The sequence below is a fragment of the Protomyctophum parallelum genome (genome assembly GCF_964188405.1).
Source record: "Protomyctophum parallelum genome assembly, chromosome: 19".
In the NCBI taxonomy this organism is placed as follows: Eukaryota; Metazoa; Chordata; class Actinopteri; order Myctophiformes; family Myctophidae; genus Protomyctophum; species Protomyctophum parallelum.
The window spans coordinates 24,520,531-24,546,319 of NC_139717.1; the positions used below are offsets into that span (position 1 = coordinate 24,520,531).

The window sequence follows — 25,789 nt, forward strand, 5'->3', positions numbered from 1 at the left end:
TTATCGTAGTACATTTATTTTAAGTAAAAATAATGACGTTTTTATGAGCCAATGAAAATTGCTGGTTTGTTAAAATTCTTCTTTTGTCCCTAATACATACATGCAGCATCATACTGTATGCTTTTGCAACTGTACAGTATGGTAGAGGGTCATGCCAAATAGCACTGAAAGCATACAAAGAGAAGTTTGTACGTGAAAACACTGTAGTAATGGATAAAGACCAGGACATGATGTTACTGTTTAGAATGAGTCAACTGACTGTGTGTGCATAGCTCAGTCGGTAGAGCTCTCACCTTTGGACCACAGGGTCACTGGTTCAAACCAGGTAGCGACAACTCAGCCTGTGATTCTTATTTGTGCATATTGTTCTTATTGTGTATTGTCTTCTTTCTTGGTCCCGCCTTATCGCTGCTTGCAGCTATATTTATTATTATTATTGTTGTTGTCATACAACGTATGTATTATTGTTGCAGTCATAAAATTTGCATGTAAATAACTGTATTCTTTGCACTTGGCACAAGGTCCTACATGTTATCATGAGGAGTATGGTAGTGGACGAGAAGGAGACATATCAGAACGAGCATGTGATGATGGCCAGGTTGGAAAAATAAGCGTCAAATGTCTCAGTGGACAATGGGAACTTCTGGAGGATAGTTGTATTGTAAAAGAAATAGGAAATCTTCTGACTCAATCCCAGGTAAAAGAGGCCTTTTTTAAAATCTTTATATGGAATACAACCACATGAAGGGGAATCACTTTCACCAGTGGTTCTCAAAATGGGCTCTGAGGACCCCCAGGCGTCCTCGAGGGTGTTCCAGGGGGTCCCCACCAGTGAAATGAGTTAATAAATCTGTTTAGCCACTATAACCCTATACACAGCGGATATTTGAAAATAGGTGATCTACAAGCTCACAACACGTTGGGATACTTGTTGGGAAGTTATAAGTCAGCTACTTTCAAAAAATAACTTTTTTTTGGAATGTGGAATATTTGTTGAAATGGTTTAACAACAATTATCTTGTATGAGGGTCTTTGGTACAAGATATTTCCAGATGGGGCCCGGTCCACTGATTATTAATTTGGGGGTTCTTGACATTTGAGAACCACTGGTAACAGTACAGAACCACTGGTAACAGAATGTTCTTGGTTGGTACCATGCAAATGCAATTGACATGTTTGATTCTTTTAGGATTTGGTTGCGAAGACAGTTCCAGCATTTGTGGGGAATCTAACTAATGTGGCAGAAGCACATCAAACAGAAATTACTGGTTCGAGTGCAACCATATCTGCTATTATTGACATCCTGGACAACATTGCAGATGTCGCCGTTGATGTCGATGAGATTGTCATGACGGTAAGCGGTGGAAAGAAATCCCCATATAGGTTGCTATGTGCCTCGCAGCCCTCGCCTCAAAAATATACCTATTAAGGCCTATTAAAGAAAATATATAGAATGTCATTATGGAGTAGGTGAATGATTCTTACTTTCATGGTAACCTAATAATCTCAGCTTAATGAAAATAAGAAACACTAGATGTTAGACCTGTTGTTCATCACTAAAACACCCAATTGAGAACCACAGACGAGCTTTATTATGTCACATTGTACTTTGCTTACAGTATTATGCAATATTTTGTAGCTTAAAACAAGATAAACATGTTATCACTCTAACAAAGAAATGCTGTTTTGTCTGCAGAATATCCTGGAAATAGTGGATGTCATCATTGATGAAGCAGCAACAGAATCCTGGTCCATTTTAAACACCAACAAAACCCTCAATGTCAGCTCAAAGTTTCTAATTTCATTGGAAAGTATCACTGACGCCTTGGAAGGGGAGTTTAATATATCAACCGAACTCATTCTGCTGGACAGAACAAGATTCAACAACTCGTACAAGGCGGACATTAACTCTAGTGTCACCCTCAACATTCTAAACACCAGTGCTACCAACCTCTTCATTACCACCATTGTCTTCCCCCTCAACAGCATCCTGCCTCCCAGGAATGTCAGCTTCAACGCCAGCAGCTTCAATACCACTAGCAACGAAACCAGCTATGAGAACACCATCAATGGCAAAGTTCTGATGGTCAAGCTGAACACCACAGTTGAAAATGTGATAATAACTTTTGACAAACAAAACACGTCATTGACATTGAGCCCACAGTGCGTCTTCTGGAACTTTGCACTCTTTGATAACCTCGGCGGATGGGACCACGAGGGGTGTGCTTTTGTGTCAGACATAAATGATACCGTCACCTGTAACTGCACCCACCTAACCTCCTTCTCAATTCTTATGTCGATTGACATTCCCCAAGAAATTGAAGTTTTACTGGACATAATCACGTACATTGGCGTAGGGATATCAATGGGATCATTGGTCATTTGTCTCATCGTTGAGATAGTCGTTTGGAAGGAAATGAGAAAAAGAGGAAACAGCATCTTATACATGCGTCATGTTTGTATTGTGAACATTGCTGTGTCTCTGCTCAAGGCAAACATATGGTTCATCATTGGATCAGCAATTGCCGACAACCCCCTTGAAAATCCAGGGGAAGATTACAGAGTTCCAGTCGCTCCATGCCGCGCAGCAACATTTTTCATACACTTTTTCTACCTTGCCCTGTTCTTTTGGTCGCTTGTGAATGGCCTTCTCCTGCTTTACCAAAACATCTACACCTTCTCCCGACCGTCTAAACCAATCATGGTGGCCATGGGTTTCTGTTTGGGCTACGGAGGCCCTTTAATTATAGCAGTCGTCACCATTGCCTCTACAGCGGGCAACAATGGCTACATCAGAGAATACAACGCTTGTTGGCTAAACTGGCACAAGACGAAAGCCCTACTTGCGTTTGTGATTCCAGCCTTGACCATTGTTCTTATAAACTTCATAATTCTAATGGTGTCCTTGTACACAATTCTGACTGCTGGCCACTTAGATCAAAAGAAAATGGTAATTGTCATCGCAAGATTCTTGGCCTTTTTGACTGCTTTCATTGGAATTACTTGGGGTCTGGGAGTGGGAACTATGACAGCTCCAACGAATATTGGAATCCATATTGCCTTCGCATTCTTCAACTCATTACAGGTAAGGAAAAAACATATAGGCTAATTTTCCTACTTATATTGATCCCAAATGACTTGCCATGGGGTCTATTTTGAGGGGTGCTAGCCCCTCCTATGCCCAGCTTTTTTTGTTTGTGGGATGATTTGATTGGCTGAGGATACATATTGCGGATGAAAAGTGAGGGCAGAAAATTGAAGACGCAAATTGTGATTGTCCGGAATCAGATGTATGATGATAAGAGCGCCCCTCACTTCACACAGGTGTGATTTGTCAGAAATGCCCCTGTTGTCCAGTTTCCCTCCACTCTATCACAGTCTCGTAAATCTTGTTTTGGGGTGAGCGTTCAGCATAACATCTGTTTAGCAGACTGTGGCGGCTCATGTGGGACAACCAAGGCATGGATGTTTGTAATGGCAGCTAATAACACATTCATGAAACAAGCAAAAACTAAAAAAACACATTTGACCGCAACAAATTGCATAAAAGCAATATTACTTATTGCCTCCGTTCTATGCTATGAGGTCTGCTGGGGAAACTTCAATTCCGCAAAGTTATGGCAAGAGCTGTGACATTTTTAACAAAGTAATTTATTGGGCAAAAAAGGTCACAAACAAACAGTTTGGGCATGAATTTATAGTCCTACTATACATTACTATACTGATGTATACAACCATCAATAAAACACTTGTCTTTATTTATTTATTTCATTTAGGGTTTCTTCATTTTAATGTTTGGGACACTGTTGGATTCAGAGGTATGTTGTAGTATACAAATATAGAACATACACTAATGCAGATGCATACTAAACTATATTAAAATAAAACATTTGAAAAAAGTATGTATTTTATGTTTGTTGTATAACATTCAAACACTCTGCCTACAGACCCGAAAGGCCTTATTAAAAGTAGGACGACGACTTGCAGGACTTCCAAGCACCGGCACCGGCTCTAATCGAAAAAAAGTAAGTGCATTTGAAAATCTGTAGTTTTTAAAACCACAGTTAGTTCCACTAGCATCAGTTTGCCATTTGACTTTTCTTTTGCAGTTTCCCCCCATTTTCTCCAAATTTATTTGCTGGTGTGAAATTGGCCTAATGTGCACAACCAGTAACAACCAGTAAGACGCCCTGGCTGAGGGCGAGAAGCGACCTCGCCCTGAAGGGCAGGGTCGTGTGCAAACTGGCGCTTTGGCATGGGGGGTCAGATCAACATATGCAATGAATTCTGTACTGGCGTGGAGCGTGTCTTGAGTGTTCAGGGTAAGATGAGGTCAGATCAACATATGAAATGTCGGAACAGGTCAGCTCCATATATGGAGATCTAAGTGTGGCAGCAGGGGCAGTGTCTTGAGTGTACAGGGTTTGATGAGGGCCCAGGTAGGGCCAGGCCAAACTTTTCAAGTTTTCGATGAGGGTTTGATGAGGTCAGTGCTGTGATCTTCATATATGGAGACGGCCATATATGGGGCATCAACCATATATGGAGATGGCCGTATATGGAGAATCGACCATACAGTATATGGTGGTGTGACGTGTCACAAGGTGTGATGTCACGAGGCGTCATGAGCTGACAACCATATGAGTGTGACCTGACTGACGGACAGGTTTTCATAGTAATTTGCGACCTTGCAGTCGTAATTAACACTTCTTTGACTGTGTTGACCTTGGAATGGAGCAAGAATTTTACCTTTACCGTCACATAATCCCATTTAGAAAAATATATCTGAATATGAATTTAAACATAAAAGCGATGCCATTGTGGAATGCAGGTAGCCACGAGGCAAAAGTAAAGTAAAATACCAAGCTATTGCACCTCACACCAGATGGACTAAATTATAATTTGGTCACTTAGCTTCTGGACTTCTACAAGGACATACAAATTAATGTTACTATGAGAATTTTTAGTGTTTCATTCTCCACTAGTAACCCTCCCCACCAAACAGGCACCCAGAACAACCAGTAGGAGGCGCTAGTGCACAGACAACTGTCAAGGACACAAGTGAAGTGCCTCTTTAATGATGGTGTCGGCTTGCATTGTGTGAACACATCCTTCTACCCTAATAGAAATCCTTATACCCTAATAGAAATCCTTATACCCTAATAGAAATCCTTATACCATAATATAAATCCTTATACCATAATAGAAATCCTTCTACCCTAATAGAAATCCTTCTACCCTAATAGAAATCCTTCTACCCTAATAGAAATTGGAGGACTATGAGAAGCTGGAGTTTTGTTTTGGGAGGGGTATTTTTGCTTTGGCAGACTTTTTATGCAAATCGTGGGAAATGAGGCAGAATGTTTTGTTTGTGTAAAAATGTTTCTTTTACACAATGCAATATTGAAGCAATGTTATGGTGTGTCCGGTAAGTCCATGTGGGCTGGGCGCCTTTGGTGCATGACACAGAAATAAATAATCTATCTATCTATATATAGCCTAATAGACATCCTTCTACCCTAATAGAAATCATTCTACCCTAATAGAAATCCTTCACCCTAATAGAAAGGGGTACACAATTACATGGCCCTGATGGCCGTTTATCAGTTCTCCTTCTCCTACCAAACCACTCCGTTAGCACACATCGATCCATGTACAAACGATCCTGCACGCCACCCGAATCCATATGCACTACATTGCTTCCCCACAACTGCCATATTTACTGTACAAATACACAGCAGCACGCTACAGTACAGTACAGTACAGTATGGCAAGGCACAGTACAGTACAGTATGGAACAGTGCAGTAGCGTACAGTACGGTACAGTATGGGACAGTATTGTACAGTTCTACAGTACCTTATAGTACAGTATGGCACAGTTCAGTATGATATAGTACAGTCCAGTATGCTACAATACGGTACAGTACAGTACAGTACAGTACAGTACAGTACAGTACAGTACAGTACAGTACAGTACAGTACAGTACAGTACAGTACAGTACAGTACAGTACAGTACAGTACAGTACAGTACAGTACAGTACAGAAGAGAGCAGAACAGAGGAGAACAGTACAGTGGAGCACAGTACAGTATGGAACAGTGCAGTAGCGTACAGTACGGTACAGTATGGGACAGTATTGTACAGTTCTACAGTACCTTATAGTACAGTATGGCACAGTTCAGTATGATATAGTACAGTCCAGTATGCTACAATACGGTACAGTACAGTACAGTACAGTACAGTACAGTACAGTACAGTACAGTACAGTACAGTACAGTACAGTACAGAAGAGAGCAGAACAGAGGAGAACAGTACAGTGGAGCACAGTACAGTGGAGTACAGTACAGTACAGTACAGTGGAGTACAGTGGAGTACAGCACAGTCCATTCCAGTCCAGTCCAGCACAGCACAGCACAGTACAGTGCAGTGCAGCGCAGCGCAGTACAGGACAGTGCAGAGGACTACAGTATAGTACAGAGGAGTACAGTATACTATTCCCGCTAGGTTACCACATTTACGACATCCAAGCAACTTATGATATGAAACATGCTTGCCATGCTTGCTTTTAGACGGAAATAAAAACAAGCAAAACAAACAATAGGGCCACTCAGCCAGGTTGCCAAGTTTGCACTGGATATATTATATCCAGTGCAAACTTACATATTATGAAAACATCATGGGTTGCCATGTTTGCTTTTCCAAGTTAAAAAAACAAACAAAAAAACAGTATTGAGGTTCGCCCTCTCGCTATTGCCTTCTTCCCATTTGCGACGTGTGGCGCTAGGATGAGCGGGCTGAAGGCCCGCGTAATTCTAGTTCTTATAGTTACTGGTCCATGTTTTCCATACAGAGTACAAGTCGTGGTACAAGTGGTGGTACTTCCTTTGGATTCTCTGGATTCTCGGACTTGTTCAGGCAAAGGCGAAGTAAGTTGCATCATGTTTAATAATAATAGATTCACTGATCTAACCGGCAGCGGTGGCTCAGGGGTAGAGTGGCCGGATGGGAACCGTGAGGTTGCCAGTTCGAACCCGGGCTCCCGTCTTGAGCAAGACACTGAACCCCTACTTGCTGCTGATGTGCTGGTTGGTGCCTTGCATGGTTTCCGTATGAATGCGTGTGTGAATGGGTGAATGTAATACAATCTATGCAAATATCTACGCAATATAAATGCACCATTTACGGGCCGTAGCCAAACACAAGTTAATTTGGGGGTCCTTCATGACACAAAGAAGTTTGGGAACCACTTATAAATATTTTGCAGATTGAATGAGCCATTTCACTAAAACATTTCTTGTTCTCCAGATATCTACCATTTGTCAGGAGCCAACAACACAAGCAGTTCTGTTCCGACAGAATCATTCATTAGTACCAACAATTAATGGAGTGTGTTAGCAATTAATGTCGATACTATTCATTAAAAGTGTATTTATTTATTTTTGTGTTTTGTTTAACGGTTAAAGCTCTATTATATAGCCTATTCCAATAGTAATCAATGGTGTATTGTTTGTTCAGGAACAGGTGTTTTCCCGTTTCTCCAGTAAACACTAAACAGAAAATACAATTTCAGGTCGGGAAGGGATAGCCATTTTATCCAATCAGGAGAGAGAACCCTACCATGATCATTTATCAGCTTCAATTTTATAGTGATCCAGTTCCAATTTTGTCTCTTCTGTTATCTGTTTAATAAAGATGGGGAGAGCCTTATTCATTGTCAGGAAATTCGACCACATAACACCCATTTTAGCTTCCCTGCACTGGCTCCCAATCTCCTTTAGAATTGATTTCAAAGACCTTCTCACGTTATACAAGGTCTGGTCTCCACCCTACAGCTTTGATCTAATCTCCCCCTATGTCCCAACTCGCTGTCTGAGATGAGATCATCAAGCAAAGACCTTATAGATCCCCAAGTCTGTAATTTAAAGACCAAAGCAAGTCCTCTTTTAAATCCCTATACTGAAAATGCACTTATAGATTAGCTTTCAGTGCCAACTCCTATTAATCATTTTTTATTTAATTTCACTGATTATTGAAATGTCTTCTGTTGCTTATTTTATTTTGCTGACTATTGAAATGTTTCCTGTTGCATCTTGTTCTGTTGTTCGTATCCTTGTTCCTTATGTCATGTGTGAAGCACAATTTCGAAAGGTGCTATATAAAGAAAGTTTTATTATTAATATTATTATTTACTCTATATAGCAATGATTGCTATGGGGAAATAGGGCTATTTAACACTTTAATTCATGAATTATCACTTACATCACCTGCAAATTGTAATGCACAAGGTTTGCTGTCAGTTCACCCCTTTGCGGGGTGTGTGGGTCAATATGTCAATGGGGTGGGTGGGGGGTAGGCCTATCATGGGTAAAGTTAATTGAGAATCTGTCCACATCAAGGATGCAGCACTGTGGTCCTTGCCCCGGTCACAACAAAGCACTTTAAAACAGCAGTGCTGAATGAAGGTATAGAGTAGACCAAATGTTATTCCTCCTGTGTCTTGAGCCATAATATTGTCCTCTTCTGTCTTAACCACATTAACAATGGCGTCCCTATTTTGGGAAAAGAAAAAGAAAACAGCAACACTTGCACATTGGCTATATACTGTTGATTGTACAATGAAATGTTTACTGCTGTGTCAGCCCCAGTGGTGGCACATTACACATTGCATCGCTATTTTTGCTATTTGTTGTACAATGAAATATAGGGCTTAAGTGTTTAAGACTGCTTTGCCAGGCCCAGTGTTGGCACAGATGTGAATTTGTGAAAGGCATTGCTGTTGGTCCAATGCAGTTGCTTACCGTGTCCTTGGTTTGCACCCCAGTCGTACAACAGATGTGGTCCAAGTGCACTTAGTACTAGCCCACGGCCAGAGCCCCGAATCCCTAGGCCACTATAGGCCTAGGCTATATAGACAGTTGGGTGGGACTTGCAAGAGATAGGTTTAAGAGCTCCATAAAGCTATATCTTGGAGATGTGGACATGCATGCTTCCTATTGCCATAGCAGAGTATGCCACCAGATTGTTGTTGTATGGGTGAACTTTGCCGAATAATGTATTTTATTTGTATTTATTTTAAATAATAATCAATGTTTTAAGTAAACAAAATGCATACATTGTACAATGTAATTAAACAGCTTCAAGGTCTCTGTTGTCCAATTACTGTCTGTAGGGACATAGTGTCCAGACATAATAGCCTATCCTAACAATCCACTCTCTTATGACAATGACATGCAGGACTCAGGACTCAGTAGCCTAGTACAGTATAAAACAATACAATTGGTATTAAAAGTGGTAAAGTGTAGTGACTTTTTGAGTGTGTGGTGTGCTGTGCTTCTGCAGTGACTTTTTTCCATTATAAATAAATAATTCCAAAATAAAAGTCCATGAATAAAGATAATAGGCTATTTGTAACCGTAAATGTGAATAACAATAGATCATTGTATGTATCCTCCTAACTTTGTTCTTCAAAAAAGGCACTTTTGCACGTATGATGTGCTAATTTTATTTATTTTATGATAACAAAGGTTTATGAGAAATGTGATTATCTGCCCGTTAGCTCTGATCCATATAGCTCTAATGATGCCGTTAAATGCAACCGCATTAGTATGGACCCGAGCCATGTAAGGCTCTAGGTGTGGCTATAGAAAAATTCAGAAAGGGGTCTCATGGTCAAAGGCAACTTATTTCCTGTAGGCAGAGACGACATATCTGCGGTTTATACCCGCACCTCTTCTACTACAGTGAATGGAAGAAAACGAATGAAAAAAACGAATGTCAAAATATCTATTGTAGCTGAGACCAGAGACCATGAGAAAAATGACCATGTCCCCCTCGTATATCAAACCACTGTCCCCGGTCACATATGGTTGAGACAAAGCAGTGAAAGGTCCTGAAAGTTACATAACGTCAGTCTTACCCAATAGCCTACCCAATCTTTCTATTTAATGAACACAAGGTTGCTGTACTTTATACCTCATACTTTAAATGCTTAGTACTGCATACTTTGTATTGTATTGTACTGTATGCTCAGCCACCACGGTGGATATTTTGACATTCCGTTTTTTTGTTTTTGGAATGTTGCCACTACTGTTGGAGCTTTTCATTTAAAACGTTCGTTATGCAGAGCTGGGGCGTATGCACACCTGGTTCTACCTGGGCCTGGGCCTATAGTTAGGTAAAGTTAGCTTAAGTTGTGGCAAATCTGCAAAATAAATGCTTATCACTAGTTTTCTTCACAGATGTGTTCATAAAGGTGTCTACTATCACAGAAAAAATTGTTCCAACCCAACTCCCTTGGGAAACTTTGTGACAGCTGCTGAAAGTTGGGGTACCATTATCAACCAATATAAGGCAAATAATTCCAAATTTCAGTAGCATGATGTGACATGTGACATTAGTTTTGCACAAAAAACACTCCTTTGCCTAAAAATGTCCATAGCCCAAATGTGATGAGGTCAGCACATTTGGGCACATTTGCCCAAGGTATGGGTATGGCCGAATTTAGCCCAAGGAGTATTTTCGTGCAAAACTCATGCTTGGAATGGTTTCAGCATCATGAAAACCCCTATAGTTTGACATGTCACTTAAAGTATAATGAAATTTGGATTTTGTTTGTGCGTGTGTGCGTGTGTGCGTGCGTGTGTGTGTGTGTGTGTGTGGGCAGATAGGGTTGGCTCATTTGGCTGTCAATCAAACAGCCGGGCACGCTAGTTTACAGAACGCCCACCAAATACCAATACCAAAACAAAACAACATAGGCTATTGAACAAACACAGCACAAGTTAGGGCCGATTCATACTCCTATTTTACCGCTGTTTCGGCGCTGTAGTGCCAAAATGATTTCGGCTCGTCAGAAATTTTCAGTAGCACCGAAGAGCCGACTTTAGGACGGTACCCACTACCCGCCCCCCCGAACCTCAAATGACGTCAAATTGTAGGCTCTACAGCGCCGAACCGACTTTAAAACCGGCTCTAAAATAGGAGTATGAATCGGCCCTTAGCGTTAGCGAAGTTAGCGAAAATTGTGGAGAAACATGAAGGAGAAACTAAGACCACGGCAAAGAAAAGGGAATGCAGTTACAACTAGAAAAAGTGCCCTTCTGGGCACAGGTCTCCACCAGGATGAGCACATGTGAAAAATTCCAGGCAAAGGTTTTTCCTTGGCCTCTAGGGAGTTGGCATACAAAGTTATCCACAGATCCGTGCAGTTAGAGGTAAAAACACTTTTCGGCCAGTTATAGCGCCACCTTGAGGCTGAGTTGAAATTGTTCATGTGGCATTTCGTCCTCGGCCTAGTGGGAATGTGGGTGCACAATTTCACGGAAATCACGCGATGTGTTCATGATTTGCAGCATTTTGTTTGAAACTGAGCACTCCTGTGAACTTTGGAAGCCAATCTTAACCAATCAGGATGGAGTCTAAGAAATCTGAAAGACCGGTTTCGTTGAATGGCTCTAGAGAGACTGTGTACCAATTTGCGCGATGTTTGGACAAAATCTGTAGGTGTACTGTGCAAAAACTTGTTTTGCACAAAGCGGCCTCCTGGTGGCGCTATAACAGGCCGTTCTGGAAAGTTTGGGGCAGAGGTTCATCGTTGGCATCCAGGGAGTGTGTGTACAAAATTTGGCATCGACCGGGTTAACGGTGCCGAGATTAGCTGCTCACGGACACACACACACACACACACACTCACACACACACACACACACACACACACACACACACACACACACACACACACGGACGGACGACTTAAGTGTGTAATGACATTTATTCTGTTTGGACAAGTGCATTTAAGAAAAGGTGGAGATCAATGAAGAATTTCTCTGTCACATAATTATGTGAAGTGTAAAACTGGGAATTTCACCCAAGGAATCCATGATGAAGTGCTATAACCACAATAATAACCCAGATTCGTATTGATGTGCTTATACCGAGATAATCAAAATGCTTTCATTTTAAACCAACCTCTGAATTAAAACATTGGGTTCTGCAAAAGTCACAGATCAAATTGCAATGACTTTTAAAATAATCTATTAATCACACTGGATAAACAACAGTGGGACTGGAATACTGTACATCCAAGGTACTGCTTTCTGATGGGATGAATCCACCGGAAAACATTTTCAGTTTATTAAACAAATCCGGGGGCAATTAACAAGGCCAGAAAATGGGTGAACTATGAGATCCGTGCTTTTGTTAGAGGTTTGGGAGGGAGCTTTGTGGCTCACCCTGACATAAAGTTTGACCGCCCTGACCTCTTTCTGCGTGATGGAGTTCATTTTTCCCTTTTGGGAAATTATATATTTTTAAACAGTATTGTTCAGTCCCTTAAAGCTACAATCTAGATTAGGTGAAGTTGCCTCTTAAACTTGTGATGCTAGTTGATTTTTGACTACTGGTCCAGGGCTCCAAACATAATTGGCAGCCTTACCTACACTACATCATAGCTTTGGAGACTAGAGTTTTTTTTGTTTGTTTTTTAATAAAACAAGCCCAGAAAGTGGTCAGGGAATATTTCTTTGTGTGAGGATTAAATTAATAAATACAAATAAACTGTACTCATCCCACTGTTCATTCATATTCTGGCCTTGTTATTGTTCTTCCTCCCTTTACCTCCCCTATCCTACCTGCCTGTAACCTACTCCAACCACCTTTTTTGTTTCTTTCTCTTCTACCCCAGCCATACTAACCCATGGTCTATTTGTTCTCTCCAAGCCTCACGTCGGATGTGACTGCTTCTACTGATCATATGGGGGATTTGTCAATAGCATTTAATGTTTGTGTTGACACAAATTATAAATAAATATATAGTTTGTAATGTACATTTGTTGGTTGTCTGATACATATTTAATATTTATTATATTTGCATTCATAGTGCTACAAGTGCTATGAAAAAGAACCCTTCATTTATTGTATTTTGGCATTTTATTAGAGATCGGTAGCATTCAGTTCATTATTTAATAGTTTAGAGTGGTGCTGTTTTTTTTGATTGATTGAAATATTTATTAACAGTTTGTAGAATTTACAGTACATTTTAAGCACAAACTCAATACAAAGACTGTCAACTGTGAGTGGACGACCCAATTAAGCATTACACTTGTTTACAACAGGGTCCACATTGTTTAATTCATCAAAACATTTAAAGACATACAAACATTTAGAGACATACAAATAGACATTTCTATGTAGCTAAATTCATCATATGGGAAGCAAAAAAGGGAAAAGATACAATATACAGTGAGGGAAAATGGGGTGGGGGGGATTCAGATTTTACAGAGGCCAGTTTCGAATTGCAGCCATCCGTAGGTGCCCTTTGAGAGCGGTTTTGAAGGAGTCAAGGGATTCACATGTCTTAATGACTGTTGGTAGGGCGTTCCACATTTTGGTGGCATAGGAGCGAAAATAATTTAGTCCCTTGTTTGTGCCGAATCTGGGTTGTACATGGTTTGTTGTACTCCCTCTGGTGTTGTGGGTGTGGACTTCGTTTACACTAAGGAAGTATTTAGACAGGTACATGGGTATCTTGGTGGTGTATCGAATCTTGTGGACCAGACCCATTGCAAGATGCTGTGGCCTTGCATTTGCCATGCAGGCTTGAAGTGTTCCTCTTCAGAGCTAAAATTGTTCTACATTGTCATTGGTAAGTATATTTGTAAAATGTATGTAGCCTATATTTTCACTTTCTTCTAAATGTAAATTAGCAAAAGTATAAAGTCCCTTTAAATGCAAATATTCAATAATAACCAGCCACCACACAATAACACACAAGTTGGAATGAACTTCAGTTTATTGCATTAATATTATATTATATGGTGTGTAAACAGTTCATAGAGGTGTATAAAAATAACGAATTCATTTACATCAGATACATCCATGTTCTTAATCTATTCAAAATGCTAAATTATGATAAAACCGCTATGGTTTTATATTTCCTTTCCGAAAACTATTCCGAAAACAGTTATCCACTGGAGGGCAGACGAGCCTGCTGCCTACATTGAGTTTGTGCTTAAAATGTACTGTAAATTCTACAAACTGTTAATAAATATTTCAATCAATCAATCAATCTACATAGCGATGCGCGTTCACCACGAGTAGCACGCACACGCACACACGCACGATGCTAGTTCATGTTTCGGTCGCGCGTTCATGTGTTTGGGGCCAATCCATCCACTCGGAAGGAGGAGTGAAATCGCCTCATGCGCTTTTGAGCAACTTAATGCCAGTGGATGGAAGGAGAACTTTATATACTCTAAGAGCGCAACCAATCAAAAAGACGGGCAAGGGGATTGCGTGAATTTGCGTCATTACGTTCTCGATCGACGACGCGGGCGGGAGTTTTGTTTTCGCTCTCTCACCGTGAAGAAGATAGAAGTAGGTAAACAAATAGTTTTGTTTAATGCGTATTGTCTTCCCCCTGTTGTCTTGGTTATGTAGTACCACGGCACGTAGTGTCCGTTGCCGTTGCAAGTTGCAACAACGTCTTTACTCTTTGATCACACAGCTTGTTTTTTCCAGAATACTAATGACAACAGTGATGCTAACTAGCTTACTCAGTGGAATGTTGCTTTCAGTTCATACATGATATGATACTTGCATACTATTACACATACAGGCTGTATATGTAATATATATATATATATATATATATATATATATATATATATATATATATATATATATATATATATATAAAATGTATGTATGATACAGCCCCTCCGTTTGAATTCTTGCAAAAACGTCCATTATACAGAGTTCCGTCTGAAGAAAGTAGCTTGTTACAGACGCTAGCTCTGGTCCGTAGTGTTTAGAAGGAGTTAAAGAACTCCCGTTAACGCTACGGACCACCAGAGCTACGTACACAGACATAGCCTGGTTAATAAACCAGACCGAATCAGCCGTTGGCAAAAATATTAGTCTGGTTTATTAACCAGGCTAACACAGACAGCCCAAACAAAATCCTCGGTGTTTGTTTACTGCTAGCCCTCCAAGCAGAACCCAATGCTACTGAAGTTTCTGACATTTGTTCGACCCAGTGCATTGGGTCCTGTTGCACCACTACCATGCCACCTGGTACGCAGCCATTCTTAAACATAAACAACATGTTTAGCGCCTGTCCGCGCTCTGTGACGACGTTTTTCCGTGTGAGGCTTTCTGAATATGTGAAGTATAAGTACCCATACATGCCGCTGCGAATATCTCCTGTGGCGCGGAAGCCGTTAAGTATTTTTAATCTATGTTTGCCCGATTTGGAAGCTTGGATTAATCTCTTCCTTCGTTGTTTATTGACACCTCATTGTACCGCCTATCTGGCTAGCTAGTGGCGCTATAGCTATGACACAGCAGATCAGAGGCAGGGACGTAGCCGCACAAGCCAACCGCACACCGGGAGGCGGTACAATAAACGGTAAACAAACAAGAAGAAATAAAGCGACCAAATCGGTCAAACAAAGATTAAAAATACTTAACGGCTTCCGCGACACAGGAGATATTGACAGCGGAATGTATAGGTACTTAAAGTTCCCGAATTCAGAATAACTTAAACTAAAACAGGCCGTCAAACGGCGCAGATTCTATCTTAGAGAGCATGTGTACTTCCGCGTTCGGGAATTCCCATACGAAAATATAGTCATGACCAGGGACCCAACATAAAACTCATCAAAATTTCAGAAAAGCTTTATGTAGGGTCCCGAAAGGGGCTAGTTTACTGCCAGCCAGGGACCATTTTATTGGTTCAATTCGTATGATAGATACAACCCTACGATCTTCAACCCAAGCGGTTGAAGAAGGATGGATGGACAACCCTGTTGACTTGACTGACTGATATAACTTGTCATTTTGAAACTACTATTTTCAGCGAAATGACAACTTCTCAAATGTAAAACTTTCGACTTGCACGTTTGCTAGTTCTCAGTGTTGATGTTATTTATATATTTATATCCTATTAAGTCTTACCCCTATTATTACTTTTTGAAGATTCTAATGAGCTTGTGTAACCACCGTCTCTGAGTTATGTATGGTTATGGAACCTGATGCGTTACTTACTTCCTTTCTTCTCAGACCATGGCGATGAGAAGCGAGGCCAGGGTTGAGGCAGAGGCAGAAGAGGAGGAGCACTTTGGACCACAGCCTCTGAGCAGACTGGAGGTATTGACATTTCCATTGCCTCCTATTTACCATATTTGATGACATAGTTTTTAAAACTCCTGCTTGTGGGGGATGAAGCTTCTTGTTGCATACATCACGTTCGGCATCCTGGTTACTGCGGTTATTTATGCAGGTGGTTGTGAAAACAGAAGTATGACCTGTATCTAACTATCTATCCACATATTCAAATGTGAGGCTGAAAGAATAACATTATAACCCTCAGTGTCATCTTAATATCATGTACGCTGATATTCCTTTTGCACCTTAATGTCTATGTACAGTAGATACCTGGTGCTATCTTTATGCACCTTTATATCCAGTCTAACCTCATGTACATACTGTACCAGATGGATATGGAATACCAAACGACTAGCCTCTTTACCAACTTGCCCCCGCGAAATGTTTTAATGTATTTAACGGTTAATTTAGTATTTCCCTCCCTTTCAGAAATCAGAAATTATCTTGTATATTTGATTGTATAGTAGTCGATCTATATACTTAAGAAAGAATAACATGACACACGGAGACGGTGACTGCTTAATTAAGTTAGTTTAGCACCTTCTAGCAGTTAATTTCGTTTTTTTAAACACATTTCTTCCATGTTGCCCATGTTTTGTAATGGCATCATCATGCTATTATGCCCGTAGATATACAGACTAGTGAACTTAACAATGATTAATATGATAATACCGTTTATGTAATCACCAACATGATTGTACTGTGACAATGGCCCCCAGAAATTGGCATACCCCTACCGGAGGTAGGACCAAACACAACATAGTTTTTCCTCATCTCTAAGGCCTCCATATATGAAATGGATTCTTGTATAAAAATATTTTACTGCAAAAGTGGTGAAATTGTTATTTAAAGTTATACAGCTCAAACTAAAAATAAAGCCTGTCCGTCTGGGGGTTGAGGCACTTAAAGTCATGTAGATTCACAATGGAAGCTCTGAGAGGTTCAAAACTTGGCATACTTGAAGCCAGAACATACCTCTACATTCTAGAAAAGACTGATACCTACAGTAGGCGGAATTGTTTTATTTAGAAGTCCCTAAAATGTATGAAATGTCTCAAACTTAGAACACAAATAGATGCCGCTTCAACAATAGTACAGAGAAATATGGCTACAGTGGAATTACTAACTATTATTATGTTGCAGCACATGACCTGGATGTTCCCTCATCAAGCTCAAATCTCAATATTATCCTCATAAATATAGATAATCAAGTTATTCATTTCTGTTATTTGAGTTATTTGGTTACAGTCAAACTACAGTATTTGGCTCCACCTATGTGCATCTTATGTGATCTTATATGTGAAGTGTATCGGAAATCGGGGCCGATCATGCCATTTTTAAATGATCAGATCAAGAGCATAAATGTGATTGGGACATCCCTAGTATCAATATGATATCCATATCATGATATTAGACTGGATATTGTCCGTGATTTGGGATATTGTACTATTGTGATATTGCATAGGATTTGCATAAAATATAATTTTCGGATGGGGAAAAATCGGTATCGGCAGATTAAAATGATCGGAATCGGATCGGGAGCAAAAAAGTGTGATCGGGACATCCCTATCCATAATGTTGAAAAGCCCAAGGCAGAAGACCTTCAACTCTTACTAAATGTTGCTCAACAGAGAGATGATGTTCATAAAACCGTGGCTCTATATACAGACAATATGCTGCAGTAATGAGCAAGTTGCAAATGTTGAGTGAGAGCATGCCTGCACCAGTCTCATCAAGAAGACTGAATAGGGTTGATACAACATTGTTTAACATACAAAGAGACTTTTCATTTGTGTGAAGGCCAGTACAAGACCAGAACATCTGACAGCCATTATGGCTGGTACTGGTATGTGTACCAGAGACTTAAGGTCCTTCATGCAGCATCAGAAAGGTTGATGAAGTTGTACATCATCTGCTCCTCTCGTACCCAGATCTCTTTGTGTATGCTGACAAATATACAATATATAATACCGGTAATATGCCGGGGCGGCAGTGCCTCAGGGATAGAGTGGCCAATAGAGCGGCTGGATGGAGAACCGTGAGGTTCGCAAGACAAATTTCAGTGTGAACTAACAATATACCGGTAGTACTATATCATACCATACTCAGTTCGATCCAGGGCTCCCCCTGAGTTAGACTCTGAACCCCTAATTGATCCCGATGTGCATGTCGGTGCGTTGTGTGGTTTCCTCTGCCATCGGTGTGTGACTGAATGTGTGAATGTAATGCACAATCTATGAAAAGTGCTTTGGATAAAAGCTCTATATACTGTAAATGCACCAATTTCCATTTACGGTATATAAACTCCTTGACTGTTATGATGACATACTGAAGACACTGACTCTGAGGAAGAAGATGATATTGTCTAAATACAAACCCTGGAAACATACAGCAATACAATGCAATACAACAGCAATACAATTTGTAGAACATGGAAAGTCTGATGTTGCATGCTCTAAAAGTGTGCCCATGGGAAATGGGCACAATGAGAGAAGATGCAAATCTCCAAGAAAATCCAGAACTACTACATAGACCTGCAGATATATCGATGAAGAAATCCATGGACCAGTGTCTTCAGTATGTCATAACTCTTTTTTGTTGAAAGTGATGACTTGTCATCAATCTTTCTGATGCTGCATGTGAAGGCCCTGTCTCTGGTACTCTGACCAGTAGTCCTGGTTTTGTCTATGAACTGATTGCAACAAGACTCTTTTGTGCTATCCCTTTTGGACTGATTGTATGACTGTACTCTGTTGCTGTTTTTACATTTATGTCTAATAAACTATTAAATCCATCCATCAATCAATCAATCAGTCAATTGTGCTGGCCTTCCCACAAATGAAACAATATATTTGTATGTTAAACAGTGTTGTATCCTATTCAACAATGTTGTACCCTATTCAGTCTTCTTGACGAGACTGCATGCTCTCACTCTGGTCTTACTGGAGTAGTTTTCTCAACATGATATATGATGAGGAGAGTATATTGAATTTGGGTTTGCCAGGGTTTTATGAACATCATCTCTCTGTTGAACAACAGTTAGTATGTGTTGAAGGTCTTCTGCCGTGGGCTTTATACATTATGGGTCTTGTTTCGTGCCTTTTTCTAACTGTTTAGCAAAGATTTGGATCCAATATTCCATTTTGGTAAAATTTTAAAGATACACTTCAGAATTTGTACAGTATTTATGTTGTGCATTGTGCGCACTATTTTTTTAGGCTATAGTATATGTGCAGTAACCATATTACAAGTGATACTAATTAAGTCTATTTTCCATTCTGGTGAAACAGTGTCAGGGCAGGGTTCTGCTATTGTCAGTGTAGACTACTGGACAGGCAGTAGGCTCTGTTACACTAAAGAGAACTAAATGCTAGGTCACTCTCCACTCCAGTCAGCTAAATAGCTACTTGATTTGACAAGGTTCATCTCATCTTTTCACATTCCAAAATATGTGAAATGATTTTACCTGTCATTGTATGAAGAAAGCCACATACTGTAGGCAATAAGATGCAGGTGGAGCCAAATACTGTAGTATAACTTGACTGTAACCAAATGGCTGTAACCAAATAACTACAGAAATGAATAACTTGCTGTTATGAGGATAATATTGAGATTTGAGCTTGATGAGGGAACATCCAGGTCATGTGCTGCAACATAATAATAGTAAGTAGTTCCACTGTAGGCTTGCATATTTCTCTGTACTATTGTTGAAGCGGCATCTATTTGTTCACAATTTCTCAAGTTTGAGACATTTCATACATTTTAGGGACTTCTACTCAAGTGCATTTTTAATGTTTCCCCACCCTTGATAAGTGAAGTAAAAATAAAACTAATGTGATACTGTAGATTTCATTAGTTTTATTTCCCCCCGTTTGGGACATATATGTTACTAACTCCACGATTATGCAAGCTACATTTACACAATTGGTATTCCAGAGTCACTATAGATGTACAATTCCGCCTACTGTAGGTATGTGTTCAAATGACTATCTCATATTGACATTCAGATATTGACATTCAGTCTTTTCTAGAATGTAGAGGTATGTTCTGGCTTCAAGTATGCCAAGTTTTGAACCTCTCAGAGCTTCCATTGTGAATCTACATGACTTTAAGTGCCTCAACCCCCAGACGGACAGGCTTTATTTTTAGTTTGGGGTGTATAACTTTATATATCAATTTCACAACTTTTGTAGTAAAATATGTTTTATACAAGAATCCATTTCATGTCTGGGAGACCTTAGAGATGAGGAAAAACGATGTTGTGTTTGGTCCTACCTCCGGTAGGGGTATCTCGAAAACTAAAGCAGGACTATGAATTATGTTTGTTATGTACAGCTAGGTAGAGTAGTGGTACAGTATGTCACTCATTTGTCTTTTTTCACACAGCAATATGGCGTCGGGTCCGGTGACATCAAGAAGACCTGTATCTAACTAAGACCTGTATCTAACTAAGACCTGTATCTAACTATCTATCCACAGCAATATGGCGTCGGTGCCGGTGACATCAAGAAGCTGGAAGAAGCAGGGTTTCATACCATTGAGGCGGTAGCGTATGCCCCTAAAAAAGAACTGCTCAACATTAAAGGCATCAGCGAGGCCAAAGCGGACAAGATTTTGGTTGGTGATCATCATCATCACATACTGAATGCTTCTCAGTAAATTATTGGTGGCGTTAGTTTGGATTATACTGACAGAATATACATTATTTATCTCTGGTTGTCATGTGGTAACAGTAAAATGATAATGAGTAGGAAAATTACTATGCTTTTGACTGCTGGGTAAATAATATTTAAAGATGTCTGTTTGGTTTTAATGGTTTAGATCACTAGATGATCATCATTTTGTAGTTTTACATAATTTTACCATTTCATGGTCCACATTCATTTCATTGACATATTAATCCTATGACAATAATCATTGGTTGCTGTCCTACTGTTGGTGGTTAGACCTGGTGAATGCAGTTAACTAGTAGGACAGAAACTCAACAGTCCCAGTGGTCCCCGTGGTTAGACCATGAGGTCAATTAAACATTCTGTCACATCCATTTATTTATTTTACAGGCTGAGGCTGCTAAACTAGTACCAATGGGTTTAATAAACATTCTGTCACATCCATTTTTTTATTTTACAGGCTAAGGCTGCTAAACTAGTACCAATGGGTTTAATTAAACATTCTGTCACATCCATTTTTTAATTTTACAGGCTGAGGCTGCTAAACTAGTACCAATGGGTTTAATTAAACATTCTGTCACATCCATTTATTTATTTTACAGGCTGAGGCTGCTAAACTAGTACCAATGGGTTTTATTTTACAGGCTGAGGCTGCTAAACTAGTACCAAATAAACATTCTGTCACATCCATTCATTTATTTTACAGGCTGAGGCTGCTAAACTAGTACCAATGGGGTTTATTTTACAGGCTGAGGCTGCTAAACTAGTACCAATGGGTTTAATTTTACAGGATGAGGCTGCTAAACTAGTACCAAATAAACATTCTGTCACATCCATTCATTTATTTTACAGGCTGAGGCTGCTAAACTAGTACCAATGGGTTTTACCACAGCAACAGAGTTCCACCAGAGGAGGGCAGAAATCATCCAGATCTCCACAGGCTCCAAAGAACTGGACAAGCTACTGCAGGGTCTGTACTCTTTTCCACTCTGTCTACGTCCTAAACTATTTATATGAGCAGGGAAAACAATAAAACTATCTTCTTATATTTCATGATTATGCGTTTTCTTTGTCACTGAATGATTGTGATCTTTTAACTCCAGGGGGCATAGAGACGGGCTCCATCACAGAGATGTTTGGGGAGTTCAGGACGGGGAAAACCCAGCTGTGTCACACCCTCGCCGTCACCTGTCAGGTCAGCTACTTCAACCTCACTAAGGGTTTCCTGCACAATGTTGTTGGCATGGCGCTGCGGGGGCTAGTGAATCATGCGTGTGTGTGATATGAAGTCCAGTGCCTCCCCCAGTGCCACTCCAGTGTCTGCCCAGTGCCTCCCCAATGTCTCCCCAGTGGCTGCAGTTTCTCCCCAGTGTCTCCCCAGTGCCTCCCCAGTGTCCCCCTGAGTCCCTCCCCAGTGTCCCCTCAGTGCCTCCCCAGTGTCCCCCCAGTGTTCCCCTGAGTGCCTCCCCAGTGTTCCCCTGAGTGCCTCCCCAGTGTGCCCCTGAGTGCCTCCCTTGAGTGCCTCCCCAGTGCCTGCCCAGTGTCCCCCAGTGCCTCCAATATCAATACAAGAGCAATAATACAAATTAACCTTAATTTATTAATAAAATTACTTAATTCATTGATCAAATTAATGAATGAATTACTCAAAAGAAGGTCCCCCCGCGCCCAGCACCATGCCAAAGCTTTTTCCTGCAGGAAACACTGCACTTAATTTGTCTCATCACAAGTTTAAAGGTGTAAAGATAATATATACATAATACAGGGATTAGTGGTTTTGGTTTGTTACTGTTACTGTTGTTTTAGTGAACCCTGACTTTTGACAGTTGTTGGAAGATAACATTGATTCATTTCCAATCTGTCTCCTCTCCACAGTTGCCTATTGATCAGGGTGGCGGAGAAGGTAAAGCCATGTACATTGACACAGAGGGGACCTTTAGACCGGAGAGACTTCTGGCTGTGGCAGAGAGGTGAGTCTCCTCTCCCCTATTCTGCCCCTCAGAAGTCAGGGGATGAAATCATCATGTAACAAATGGCACAAATGATTGCTAGCGCTATGTAACATTGGTTAAGATCAGTAGACTTATTTTCCATTCATCAACAGGTATGGGCTGGTAGGCAGTGATGTTCTGGACAACGTGGCGTACGCCAGAGCCTTCAACACAGACCACCAGACACAGCTGCTGTACCAAGCGTCTGCCATGATGGCTGAATCCAGGTCAGTCTCACACAGCCCCATTGAGTGGGTCATTACCAAGCCTCTGCCATGATGGCTGAATCCAGGTCAGTCTCACACAGCCCCATTGAGTGGGTCATTACCAAGCCTCTGCCATGATGGCTGAATCCAGGTCAGTCTCACAGCCCCATTGAGTGGGTCATTTACCATCACCCACCAGGCAAATTCTGGTAGTTTGACAGGGCGAGGTATGTGTATATATATACTCTGCCAGCTAGTATGGTAGCTAATCAGCCATCATGCAGAAGGTCTCATTGTATTGTATTATAGATTCTATAAAATAGAAGGTCCTGGCTGGACCTCCATATTATGACTGATTAGCTATTGTAATAAATAATAGAATCATTAGCTGTTGAATTTTACCCTCTTACAGTACCTCAGATGGATGTCTTGCTTGAAATATACAGTACATTGAATATAAATGGTGTATGGTACATGGTACTGACATCAGCACCTTACGTTACGTTTAGACAGACAACAGAATAATGGAATATATATACACTACTGACTACATGATTGTAGGCTCAAACACAATGTGCTCTGGCTCTGTGGTCATAGGTATGCTCTGCTGATAGTGGACAGTGCTATGGCGCTGTACAGAACAATGTGCTCTACATGTGGTCATAGGTATGCTCTGCTGATAGTGGACAGTGCTATGGCGCTGTACAGAACAGACTACACTGGCAGAGGAGAGCTGGCGGCCAGGCAGTGTCATCTGGGCCGCTTTCTACGGATGCTGCTGAGGCTGGCAGACGAGGTAAGTGACTGAATCTCAACGGTGATAACATTATTTTAAGAGCCAGTTGTTTTTTATGAGGGGTCTCCTAATGCATTCCTTTCTTCTCTCAGTTTGGCGTTGCTGTAGTGATCACCAATCAGGTTGTGGCCCAGGTGGACGGGGCGGCCATGTTCTCTGCAGATCCAAAGAAACCCATCGGGGGAAACATTATGGCACACGCCTCGACCACAAGGTGAGTCACCTCTGTTGGATTGGTAATGTCTAGACTCAGGGGTGCCCAAAAGGTAGATCGCGATCTACCAGTAGATCACAAAGGCTGTGCAGGTAGATCACATGACATGCCCCTAAAGAATATTTAAATTAAATATATTATAAAAGACAATTCTTGGCATCTGCCACTTGAATTAAAGGTGACTTGATTGATTGATATCAAAAGGCGTCTGTCAGCTCAAATCCACAATGCAACATTTTGTTTTCAGTGTTGCTGTGCACAAACATCAGTAGCATTATAAATTAAATACAAAAAAACCCTACCTATTCCATTTCTCCCCCTTATTTCCCATTCCAAGTGCATTTGTCTTATATGTAATGCCAGCCCTGCTATTCTAAAGCATCCTCAGGTACATATTTAAACTATTTTCACGTGGGTAGATCTTGTTGAGCTGGTCATTTTGAAAGTAGCTCACAAGTCAAAAAAGGGTGGACACAGTGACTGTTAAGTCTTGATGACTGACTGCATGGCACATGGGTGGAATGTGTAATCCATTACACTGAATCAAGGTTTTATTTGTCCTATTTCATTAGTGGGCCACCAGTTTAACACCCCTGCTAACCTTGTAAATTCCAGCCTTGGGTGGTAAGGGAAGGCAAACTCCATATTGGCCAAACATGAACGTGTGAGAACCATACATTGTAGTGACAAATTTTATGTAAAGTGAAAGAAAGTTTTGAATGATCACAGAAATGAACTGATTAACTAATCTTACAGTATATTAAGAAACCCTTGCATTCACCTTTTTCACCTTTCAATGCATCTATCTAATCATCTTTATTACAAACCATTGTTTCCTGAGAGCTTAAGACTTAAAATCATGTTTAAAAGCTTTACTAATTTCAGACTGTACTTGAGGAAGGGCAGAGGAGAGACGAGAATCTGCAAAATCTACGACTCACCGTGCCTCCCTGAGTCTGAAGCCATGTTTGCCATCCTCGCGGATGGAGTTGGCGACGCCAAGGACTGAGAAGGCTCCGTGCCGGGAAGCAAGCGAGCCGGTCGTTGGCCAACACCGTGCTCACATTTCCTGTGGCTTGAACTACTGTTATAAAAGTTTGACATGCTCACACAAGCAACGCTCTAACATAATGGCCCAGAGACATGGGAGGACGAAGGCCATGACACTTGAGTTGTATCTGATTTTGTGGTTTGAGTAACACGGCTAATCCAGCCACAAGAAAAGGAGTGAAGATAAAGCCATTTGGCTTTATCACAGCAATGGGACGTTGCAGTTGTGCTGTGTGCTTAACTGCATGTAGTCACTCAAAGTGGTTGGAAGATTATTTTATTTTATAAATGTGATAACTTTAAAGATTACATTTTCCCTTTGATATTTCTGCTGTACCTCTAACCCTAGCAATTCCTATTGTGGGGAAATAGGAATATTGGCAATGTATAATAATAAATCTGTTTTATCATTAGGGTAATTAATAGCTTTTTTTTAATGCCACGTAACGACAAAACAATACTTCACACACATCTTTATTGATTTTCATGTCAGTTTTAAGAGTTCACTGCAATGCTCATGAGACTTATAAATAAGGAATGATTAAAAAAAAGAATTAAAGCATGTCATCAATTTTAAGACGTACATGCAATCTCACGACAATGCTTCAAAAACAGAACGTGTGGGTTATAAAGCAATCATGTATCACTTTACTGGATTAGAGGTAATTAAAACGCATAGGAACAGAGACATGCTCCAA

At 40.5% G+C, this 25,789-nt stretch overlaps 2 protein-coding genes across 2 annotated transcripts; both read left to right on the forward strand.

Annotated features, from left to right (window-relative positions):
• Nucleotides 1-2,083: 2,083 nt before the first annotated feature.
• LOC310876875 (adhesion G-protein coupled receptor F1-like) lies at nt 2,084-14,451 on the forward strand (the record flags this gene model as incomplete). The annotated part of the gene is made up of 4 exons (XM_083790526.1): nt 2,084-3,085; nt 3,777-3,818; nt 3,948-4,025; nt 14,437-14,451. 4 exons carry the CDS (start codon nt 2,084-2,086, stop codon nt 14,449-14,451), a joined length of 1,137 nt encoding a protein of 378 aa, XP_083646652.1.
• A 1,611-nt stretch (nt 14,452-16,062) lies between these two features.
• Nucleotides 16,063-25,451, forward strand: rad51 (RAD51 recombinase; the record flags this gene model as incomplete). Its single annotated transcript, XM_083790107.1, has 9 exons — nt 16,063-16,146; nt 20,644-20,781; nt 21,687-21,804; nt 21,938-22,029; nt 22,710-22,804; nt 22,939-23,052; nt 23,698-23,827; nt 23,920-24,041; nt 24,927-25,451. 9 exons carry the CDS (start codon nt 16,063-16,065, stop codon nt 25,048-25,050), a joined length of 1,017 nt encoding a protein of 338 aa, XP_083646233.1. The 3' UTR covers nt 25,051-25,451.
• Between the last annotated feature and the right edge of the window lie 338 nt (nt 25,452-25,789).